Source organism: Phalaenopsis equestris, unplaced genomic scaffold (genome assembly GCF_001263595.1).
Source record: "Phalaenopsis equestris unplaced genomic scaffold, ASM126359v1 Scaffold000263, whole genome shotgun sequence".
NCBI lineage: Eukaryota > Viridiplantae > Streptophyta > Magnoliopsida > Asparagales > Orchidaceae > Phalaenopsis > Phalaenopsis equestris.
The window spans coordinates 753,114-763,853 of NW_018164705.1; the positions used below are offsets into that span (position 1 = coordinate 753,114).

The 10,740-nt window shown below is 34.7% G+C and overlaps 1 protein-coding gene across 1 annotated transcript; it reads right to left on the reverse strand.

The window, feature by feature from the left end:
- Positions 1-4,502: 4,502 nt before the first annotated feature.
- Positions 4,503-9,617, reverse strand: LOC110024629 (uncharacterized membrane protein At1g16860-like). Its single transcript, XM_020724703.1, has 6 exons — positions 9,376-9,617; positions 7,322-7,588; positions 6,647-7,236; positions 6,043-6,198; positions 5,704-5,915; positions 4,503-5,014 (listed from the first exon to the last, which is right to left on the reverse strand). Exons 2-6 carry the CDS (start codon positions 7,554-7,556, stop codon positions 4,822-4,824), a joined length of 1,386 nt encoding a protein of 461 aa, XP_020580362.1. The 5' UTR covers positions 7,557-7,588; positions 9,376-9,617; the 3' UTR covers positions 4,503-4,821.
- Between the last annotated feature and the right edge of the window lie 1,123 nt (positions 9,618-10,740).

Below are 10,740 nucleotides of genomic sequence, written 5' to 3' on the forward strand. Positions count from 1 at the left end.
TGTTTTAAGAGATCAAAGTGCTCCGGCTTAATTTGTGAAGCAGAAAAACCTAATTTCCAATAATCTGGATAAAAATGGAGAATAGATTCAAAGAGAGAGAGAGATGGAGAAGGGTTTATTGACGTTGTTCTTCTTCACCCTTTGTTCGCTAGTTGGCGTTGGGCTTTGCTTCTGATTTTGCGCGTTATGTTCTTTCACGCATGATTTCGATGCGTCAGAGATCTGATTCGATAATCGTGCATTGCGGACATGGGTTCGGTGGGTCAAACCCTAACTGTCCCTTCTTTGCTTTGTCCCGATTAGTAAAACTATTGCATCCGGTTTCAGAGCAAAAGTTGAGTCCAAACAAACGGTTTGGCTTTAGCGCATACATTGTAACTTATTTTTCCTCAATTATAGGTGTAAAAAACAGTCGAATTCGAGCAATGTCTTTATCGAGCTCGGCTTGTAAAAGTAATCGTCTGCTCACGAACTTGACCAAAAAATTTTTTTTTACTACTGGAAAAGATATTGATAGTCCGATGAGGAGTAAGAGGAGGAGGCAGTGAAAACTCACTCACTGGCTTGTTGGCTCGTTGAGTTTAAAAATGACGCTGGCTCGTGAGTTTAGTAACTCGTTTAGTAAATCACTCATCTTTAATAACTGAGTAATTTACATGCAAATCAGCTAATTTTTAACATCATATTAAAATTATCACTAGCATTACCTTTTAAGCAGTGAAATACACTTCTTCATACATAGGTTTTTGATAACATGGCATTATAAGTCTAAATATCAAAGTTTGGGTATTAGAAATGTAAATACATAAGAATTGTGTGGTATGTTTTAAATTTCTTCATTATATTTGATATATGCTAGAAAATTTGAGGCGGATTATCATCTTAGCATTGCACGAGAATTCAGCACACACTCAGGCAAAATAAAGCAACCAATAATGACAACAAAAAGTGTTATGTGAAAAACACCTAAAGAAAAAAACCACGAGGTTTAACCCAGATGTAAAAATTCATCATATGTTGATGATTACAGATTTGTCCCACGGACGAGAAATGATTACTAGGTTTTCCAAGCTACAAAGTCGACAGACGGCTTCTAGTCGGTGGTGCTTGACAGTGGTCAACAGTTGACAACTGTCGGTGATGGTTCACAGCGACAATAGTGCTCGATGGTGGTCGGTGGTTATCGACGGTGGTCGGTAGTGATTGGAGGTGGTTGGCGGGGGTTGGCGGTGATCAACAATATTTGTCGGGTGTCAAATGCTGTCAACGGTAGTCAACAACGGTCTGAGATAGTCGTCGACGGTCTGCGATGGTCTATGGCTATCGACGATGGTCGACGACGATTGACAGTGGTCGACGACAACCGACAACGATCGACAGCGACATGGGTGGTGTTGGACTTCAGCTCATTCTCAAAGTTTTAAGTTCTCTCTCAAGCCTCAAGTCTCCTCTTATGAGAGGGGTGAGACTCTATTTATAATATTATGCGTGCAATGAATACAAGAATATGAATCACTTTGATCAGACGGTCCAGAGGGCTTCATTTCATCAGGCGGCATTTGGTGGACATTTGAGTGCCTGAATGATGTCATAATTGAGCAATCTTGAGCTCGTTGGATTTGTCTTGTTGAAACATTCGATTCAACTATAGACTTGCCAGATTTGGCATTCCTTTAAACATCTAAATATGTCTAAAAAACTTGTAAGAGAGGTTTAATGACTTGATCTGAGCTTGATTTGACTCGAATTGGACTAATCTTGATAACATTGGGTTCTTCTTGTTGAGTCAGTCAGTTTGAATATAAGTTTGTTGACCTCGGATTTTTTGATGAGTTTTAATCAAGATTTGAATATTTCTTGCTTAAAAAACCTTCTCGAGATCTATGTTGTGTCTCGAGATTCATGGTGAATGATGGATATTTGTTGGAGATGTATTAAAACAAAATAACCAATCTTGACAAATGTTATATTTAGGTGAAAAGTTTTGTATTACTTTTTTTTATGTTGTATGTTATCTAAAAAGACAATAAAAATAAAAGTTGTTAGCATCATAATATCTAAGGTTGAGCAAGAAAAAAATTGATTGTATCTTAATAAGAAACAAGGTAATCAAATTCTTTGAATTTTATTTAAAAATGAAAATTAAAAAAGTCAAAGAAGCTAAAAACAAGGCTTCATTATATGGATGAAGTTCTCCCCATGAGTATATTTACATGTAAACTATACAATTATGAAGCACAGATTAGACGTGTCAACCTAACCTGAGTTGGGTTAACTAGCACAGTCGAGTAGGACGGGCACTCTAGCACATTATAACCATATGTACAGACACCTTGACTCTCAATAACCACACCATAATCATCGTAACTTATAGCTAAGAAGCTAACATAGGTGATATGTTGATGCAATTTTATCATGTTGGTACTCATTTGTTATTATATAGATTGTTTGCAAAAGATTTTAATTTCTTAGAGCCATTGAAACTCTATATGTCATTGATTCATGGACCACATATGCTACTCATTCTAATGTAAGAAATAGTGAGACATTTTAGTTTTTTTCTTAATGACTGAATTAGAGATGATGGATCTTTTTATAATTATTCATGTCAACATCATCAAAACTTTGCTAATTTATTCATGAGGTAAATAACGTGTTATGGTTTGATCATTGATATGAGAGATTGTCAATAACATTCTTTATTAAACCACAATCACGTGTCTGGATTGGTCTGATAGATTAGTTGTGCATGCTTAGGATAATATCAATCAATATTTCAATCATGAGGGGGGCTAAACTTGCAACTACCCAAACTATTGTTCGCTTCAAACTAATGACCTTGTGATTTTATCCACTTATTATTATTTCCAGAAAATCATTTTGCCCCATTAATACTGTCGCATGTGAACAATTACTTTTGAGTATTTCATTAAAAATTTATTTGTTAAACTGAAAACTATCTTAAAATTTAAGCTTAAAATTTAAGATTTTAACTTCGTTCTATTTAAAATGTTTTACAATCTCTTCTATTTCGAGAGTTTCATTATAGTTTTCTAAGACAAGGAACTCATTTTCTCCTTCAAAATAGACACCATAATTATATTCCATAATATTTATGGTATATTCATCTCTCTTGTGACCAAGATTGTCATAATTGGTTTTTAATTACTAGTACGTTGGCATTCCCATTTGATTATGCAATAATCTTTAAGGCATCTTACTGTCTTTATGATATTAGATCTAGGCAATTTTGAGCTTGTTAGATTTCTTTCCCTGCAATGCTCATTTTGACTTCAAACAATTAAGATTATGAAATTATGAAATTTTGTGCTTATGATAAATCAATTCTTATGATGTCATTGTAAATACAACAATTCAACAATGTAACATGATAAAATAGTCGACTATGCCAATGAAATTATGAAATTTTTTTTCCTTTCTTTGATTAGAGGACCAATTATAAATTACAAAACACTAAATTGAAAAATTATCAAAAAAAAAGAGAATACAAAAGTAATAATAAAATCTAACGACAATAATCAGGGGATGATAGTCATAAATGATGATTATCGAGCATAACAATTGGACGACAACAAACAAGCTACAATGATGAAGAAATGATAAATGAGCTATTATGACACTTGAGCGACTATGATAAGACGGCGATGTTCAAGCAATTATAGTCGGGAGGTTGTGGTTGCTGGCGTTGATTATCTGTGTTGAGTGTTCGATAGAGTTCTAAAATAGTCCAAATTTTAATTTTTTTATATAAAATATAAAAATTTATTATAATTTTTTAAAAAATCATTTTAATAATCTTAACTAAAATCTCAACATACTCACTTGGATGGTCCAATACCATATAAAATAAAATTTCATACTCAAATTAAGAAAATACAAATAGCACTACAAATTAATTTACATATTCATGAAACCATGAAATAAAAAATTGCACTCATAAAATAATGATATTCTAACTATATATCATGATCCAACTAAACATATATCTTCAAAAATAAAGTGCAATGGTAAAAATATACAAAAACTTGAAAGGGGCATTTACTTACCCACCCCAATATTCTTACATATTTACATATCTAGCATGTAAACTTGCACATTTACTAACATGCCATGATGCCACTCAAACCTTTGATATTAAATTAAAAACACGACAAACGCTAACTTTTTAAAAGTGAAATACACCTTCTCATGCATAAATTTTAGCATCAATAAATGTAAATATCAAACTTTAGGAGGTAGATATGTAAATACATAAGAATTGTGTGGCATGCATGTAGATCCATAATAGCCAACAAAATGAACTATAAATATGCTCCCTAAATAAAAATGCACCATACTCATTATAATAAAGTCATTTGAAAAAAATTAAATAAATAACTAATTTATTATGTAGATTTATACGAGGAGTGTTAACCAAACTCAAACTCAAAGAAAGCTAACCAAACTCATAAACTAAACCAAATGCAAATTCCCCACAAGACTCAAAAGTAAAGCCAATTAATTTAAAAATCAAACCAAATATTCATACAAAAGCTAAGAAAAAACTAAAACCAAATTCAATCCAACTCAACACAACCACTTGTACACAAATTCTTCCTAACAAAGTTTCACTAGTATAAGAAGGTTTTTCCTCATCATCAAAAGCCCTTCTCTTTACAAAACCTTCCAACACAAAGTTAAGAAAGCAAGATCAAGAAGCTATACAAACAAAAGGAATAATCAACACCTCCAAACCACCACAACTTACCTCTCCCCATCGGATCGGTGGAATGAGTTTGTAGTTTGGACGACGGAGTAGTACTAGACAGGTATGACATCAACGTTTGAGGTGTCTTCGCAACGAATAATGATGCCGTCGAGGCTTCCTGGCAATATGCATCTTGTCCACTGGCAACCGGTGGAGAGTGGCTCGGATGGGGGGACAATCATCAGCACATTCTCATTTCTCTGAACAACTCCCATCACACTCACAGTGCTCCCCTCCTTGATGTACCTTAAAAAAGAGCAAAATTTGAAGTTCTTAGGGGATGTTTGGTTACAAGTAGGATTTAGTAAATCAAGAAAAAATTAATTTTCAAAATTGTTTGAAATGATGACATGTTAAATCTTGTTTTAGAAGTTGAGATTATGAAAAGAAATTTTTAAATTTATTGAAGTTGGTAAATAATAACTTTCAAATCTTGATAATCTCTTCTAGTATTTGTTTTACAATTTAAGACTATGAAAAGAACAAATTTTTTAATATATTGAAGTTTGTGAAAGGTTGATTTACAAACTTTAATATATCTTAAGAAAATTTAACCATGAAGACTATTTGGAATTACAATGATTAAATCTTGCTAAAATTTGATTCTTTGGTTGTTTATTTCAGGATTTAAGGATTTGTGAAAGAAAGAAATCCTTCATGTCCATTAAATCCAAGGAAGATTTGCATACACGCCACTCAATACCTATCTATTTACCTGTGCATGAAAAAGTAAAGATTAGGTGTTGGATATGTAAATACATAGGAATTCTTTGGTATGTATGTAAATGCCCCTAAATCCTATTAATGGGGGGAGGTCAGTATTTAACAAATCATTGATTTAACTAACAAGAAAATCTCATCCATTTTAAGGGGAACAATATCAATCAGATGTTGAAGCACAAAAACAACAAAATGAATAATTAACAAAAGATTACCCTTCCTTTAAGCGCATCATCCGATCGTCGCTAGAAAGATTCCTCTCCCGCAACCATCGGAGGAACTCTGGCGACATGTCTTTGTTGCTCGCATTTATGTCGACAACGACGGATTCATCAACATATGGTGTCACCCTCGCACCATAACCCGTCTTAACCAACGCCCTTAACCCAGATTGAAAATCAGAGATGTAAAAGTTTACAACATGCCTCTGTATAAATGTGTTAAAAGCACCATAAGGATACCTCATTCGATATTAAAAAAAAAAAAGAAATTACACGATTGTTCCTTCATAAGCATGCAAGAAGATAATCTGCGAAAATAGCTGTTTTGCTTACCTCTACAGATCTTAATCCCCACGTTAATCGGCGATGCTGAGGATTGGCAGCTTTCGAGTCCCAACCCCGATATTCATATAAGCTGGTAGACGTGTAAACACATCTAGGAACTTTTTGAAATGAAGTTTCAAGAGGGACATTTCCACAGGTGACAACCTGAATATAACTTGAACAAGTTGTAATTTGTGCTAGGTGAAAGCTCAAAAATGTAAATTTGCAGATATTAAACCAACCAATTCATAAAATCAACCAAAATTTACATGCATAGCACACAATTCTTATCTCACACCTAAACTTTCATATTTACATACAAAGAACTTGGTGCTTTAAACCTGTGCATGAAAATCTGTATTTTACATTTAAAAAGTGGTAATAGTGCTATTTTTTATGCATTGTCAAAGATCCAAGTACTGTGTGTGTAAATATGAAGATTTAGAATGTGGTATATGTAAATACATTAGAATTGTCTAAAATCAATACCATGAACTTCAAGTAAAGCAGTACTTATTACCAAGATGAGCCTCTTAGCAGAAAAAAAATGATTTTTTTACAAAAACTAAAAAAGCATTTAAGTTTCATTAAGGTAATTTAACGAAGAACATACCCCTGAGACCTTGACATATTGGCCATTCTTCGCTGTTCTAAGCTCTGCATCAGGATACCGAGCAATGAATCCTATAATTGCCTTTCTCCCCAAACAGTGATTCCACAAGAAAAGTGCTGCAACAGCAGCAAAGATGACCACAACGACGAGAAGAAGAATGGCGTTGTGGACAGCTCCAAGTATAAATCCACCCGCAATGAAGCCCATCAAAAATAAGAGAATCACCGACCAGAGTATCGGCTTTGGCAAACTCTTCTTGAATGAATAGTCGTCTTCCCTACTAAGCTTCGTAACCATCTGGTTATTTGCTAGCGATGAAGTCTGCGGCTTGGTTGATCCAGAGGAATCCAAGGGACCGGATATTTTACGAGGGGCGCCGGAAGAGTTCAGCGGCCCGGAGGATATAGGACCAGATGTGATGAGGCCAGTCGTCGGAAGCACAGGGGGAAGAGGGCCTGAGTTTTGTCGCGATCCTCCAGATTGAGGGCCAGAAGTTTTCTTTGCTGGCTCTCCCGGTCGGTTCAGAGGTCCTGAATGTGATTTCTGCCTGCCTGAACCTCCTGTGACCATTGATGATCCAGATCCTGAAACTGTAGCAGTAGAAACATGGAAGCCCGTGAGAGAGAGAGAGAGAGGGAGAGAAAGAGAGAAGTAGAAGGCTTGGGTTGAAAGAACCTCCAAATGATCCAGTTCTAGATGGGGCATTAGTGATAGGTCCGGATTTCCTGGATCTGGAGCCATCAACAGGAATGTCAAACATTTTTCCGAGTTCGCCGGACTTTTTGATGTCTCCACCGGTGTAGGGCATGGCGATAGAAGTCATTGCCGGAGCCTTCTCCTTCGGTTGCTCCGGCCGGCCGGAAACATACAGGCCATTGCTGAGTTGGTGTGATGGAAACCTTGAACCCATCAAGCTACTCTTTTGAATATCTCAAAAGGTACCTGTTCCAAAGGTACAGAAGACGGTTATCTTCTTAGAGAGAAATGGATTTCTTCAAGCTTAATATTCTAGCCCCATTGCATCTGCAATAACAACATAGCTTGGGAAGGGAAATGACCAAGGAATGTTTACAACTCAACAATCACGTTGTTAAGAATAATAAGCAAATAAAGAAGACAAAAAATGAAAAAAAAAAATTGTATGAAGAATTGAAAATATGAAAAATGATTGAAAGGTTTATGAATTACAGAAAGAATAGTGAACCAAAAGTAATTTCAAAGAAGAATTATAAACACAAAAATAAATTAAAAATCTACTTTTGCAGAATTGTAAACAAAAGCAACAGAGTAAAAACAAGGAAATAAACAAAAATATCTTACCTAGTTGCCAGTATTGTCAAAAAATAAAATTTTAAAAACATTAGCATTTGATATCCATTTTCCATGGAGACAAAGTTAGTAAAGAAAGTAGAAACCTTCATACCCAAGTCCTTCAAAAGAGTTTCAGTGAGAATAATAGATGAGAATCAGAGATAGATGGACTGTCCTTTTAGCAAAATATCAAAAAAAAAAAAAGCTGCCAATGATGTTTCAATATGCATTTATCATCGATTAATAAGTTTCACTTAACTGATCGCCATTAAAGATACAGAATGGACCACAAAAGCATAATGTAACAAATTATATGCATTAATAGCATTTACATATTTTGGAGTTATCAACTTCAGAGATTAGATAATCATAATTTCTCCAAATGGCAATTCTCAGCTTTACACGAGAGAATCCTCATTTTTATTCTGTCATAGAAACAATATATCTTAAATTTAATGTTTCCATCCATCATCTAGGATAATATTCTAAGACTTCAACCAAAAATGTGAGAATAATATCCCAAAAATCATGCCATTATACATACTCTCCAGCCCATGAAAGAAGTAAATTGCTAAAGATAAAAACTTGTAATCATTCATAATTACTCTTACAGAATCTTAAATCAAATTTCTTTATTTCAATATCTCAGAAATGAGACCCCCCTATAGAGATCCATTTGATTCTTCTGCATCACTAGGTTAAAAGAAGGAACAGAGATTCCCATGAAAACATAATCAATAACAAACTATCAATAGAATTCCATAACAAGCAACAAAAGATGAATAAAACTCAAAAATAGAACAATTTATTGAAAAAGTGTGGACCATTCAGATTCAAATCTCAGCTTCAAATGCCATAAAAATCCAAAACAAGGAGTCAGAAATCTAGATATTGCCACATTAATAGAAAAAAAGAATCTAGTCATCCTGAAAACTAACTTTCACAGTGAAACTCCATGAAAATTTTGTTAAGAAAATCAAACCAATTGGAAAGAATGAACTGAGATCTCTAAATAGCAACAAAAGAATCGCACAATCGAGTAAAATCCAAGCCACGGCCCTAGTGCTCTTTCAAATCTACCAGATTTCGCCACAACTACCCGCGATTTCCACATCTGGAACCTCTAAATAAAGCTTCCAGATCTCAAAATCAGGATCTCAACCAAAACCCACATTCACTTTTCTGATTTCCACTCCAACTACACAGTAACCAAAACCAAAAACCTAGCTTTCCACCCACTACCTTTACAAAACCTCACATTTGAATAGCCCAAAAGAGAGATCTGCACCGCCATTAATTCAAAATAAGAGCTCAGAGGTCTAGATCAGAACCAGATACCATGCCCCAGATACCCCCCATATGGAAAAAATCCAAACATAGAAAGCAAATATGGCGACCAGAACTAAGATTTGCTTTACCTATAGTGGCCAATGGGTGCAGAAACCGCAGATCAAAGTGTATTAACCGATTCACCTTAATCTGGCATCGATGGCCATCAATTATAAGAGAGAAATAGGTGAGAGCTCTGCACCTGCGGTCGCTTTTGTTTTTTTTGTGTAAAACCTCCAAAAGAGAAGGACAGCAGAGAGCACACTTGAGGAGGGATACGATGAGACAGGAGAAAACCAAGAGATCATGGAGAATAAAAGCTGGTGAAGCTAAAAAAAATTGTAACTTGAGATGCAATCTTTTTGTTTATATAATTCCAATTTTATATGTCAAATTTTGCTTTTTTTTATCTTTCACATTTATTCATGATACTTACATGCATAAAAAATTTAATTTTAGCTATTTCAATGTAGATGGTCGCGTATCTGCTAATTATATTTCTTCATATTACTTGATTTAGTTTACTATTGGGTCAAATATCTCACACAGTTTAAATTGTCTAGTTGATTCAAGAAAAGAAAAGCTTCATTACAAATATATCATCATTTGGCAATCACCCATTTATTAATTATAAACTGGTTTTCTCGGTGAAATGTTGGATCTTTTTTTTTCAATATTATTAATGATATGAAAACAAGCTTGATGCATGTTGGATGATTTGTTGAGACAAAATAATTTTTAACGTATGTGTTGTATGAGACTATCGCGCACTCGGATAATAAAAAGAAAAGTAGGAGGAGACATCTCGTTTTCTTATGAGAAAAACCCTGAAAAGAGGAAAAATCATAGGGGTCCTAGTCCAGTTGAAATAATATGTTATGAATGGTAAGTACATAGTACCACTCTTTTTTTTTTAAGTTAGGGAATATGAAGTTACAAAGTTGATCATTGCAAATTTATAACAGTAGTTCATTGATAATATTCATAGTATGACTGTAATGAATGTATTTTTGGGTGATAGCAGGGAGTAAGGGTCGTAGTCGATTGTTATAGAGACAGTGATCCACCATAAATGTTGTAGGTGGTGCTTGTAGCATCAGCTTGTCATATAGGTCGTAGTTGAAATCCATGATAAGAATTAGTCGTGTGAGCTGCAGATGGTTGTTTAAGGAACGTTGGTGGGCTACAAAAGCTGTGGAAGGAGGGTATAGGAGTTGTGAGCCATGTACGTCACAGTTAATTACGTAAGTCATAGTGGTGAACTATGATGACGCCCTTTGGCTACAATAGCTAGAGTCGAGAGCTGCACGAGCTGTGAATGTAGGTTGTAGTTGGTCAAGTAGTGAGTTTTGATGACGTCCATAGACGAAAAATATCATAGTAGGGAGCTACACAAGTTGTGGATCAAGTTGGTTGTAGTTGGTCAAATAGGCTATAGTGGTGAGTTGTGATGA

Coding starts and splice junctions, on each gene's coding strand:
- LOC110024629 (XM_020724703.1), bottom strand. CDS start 7,556: ATGGGTTCAAGGTTTCCATCACACCAACTCAGCAATGGCCTGTATGTT. Junction 7,237..7,321: donor TAGAACTGGATCATTTGGAG/GTTCTTTCAACC, acceptor CTACTGCTACAG/TTTCAGGATCTGGATCATCA. Junction 6,199..6,646: donor AATATGTCAAGGTCTCAGGG/GTATGTTCTTCG, acceptor AGTTATATTCAG/GTTGTCACCTGTGGAAATGT.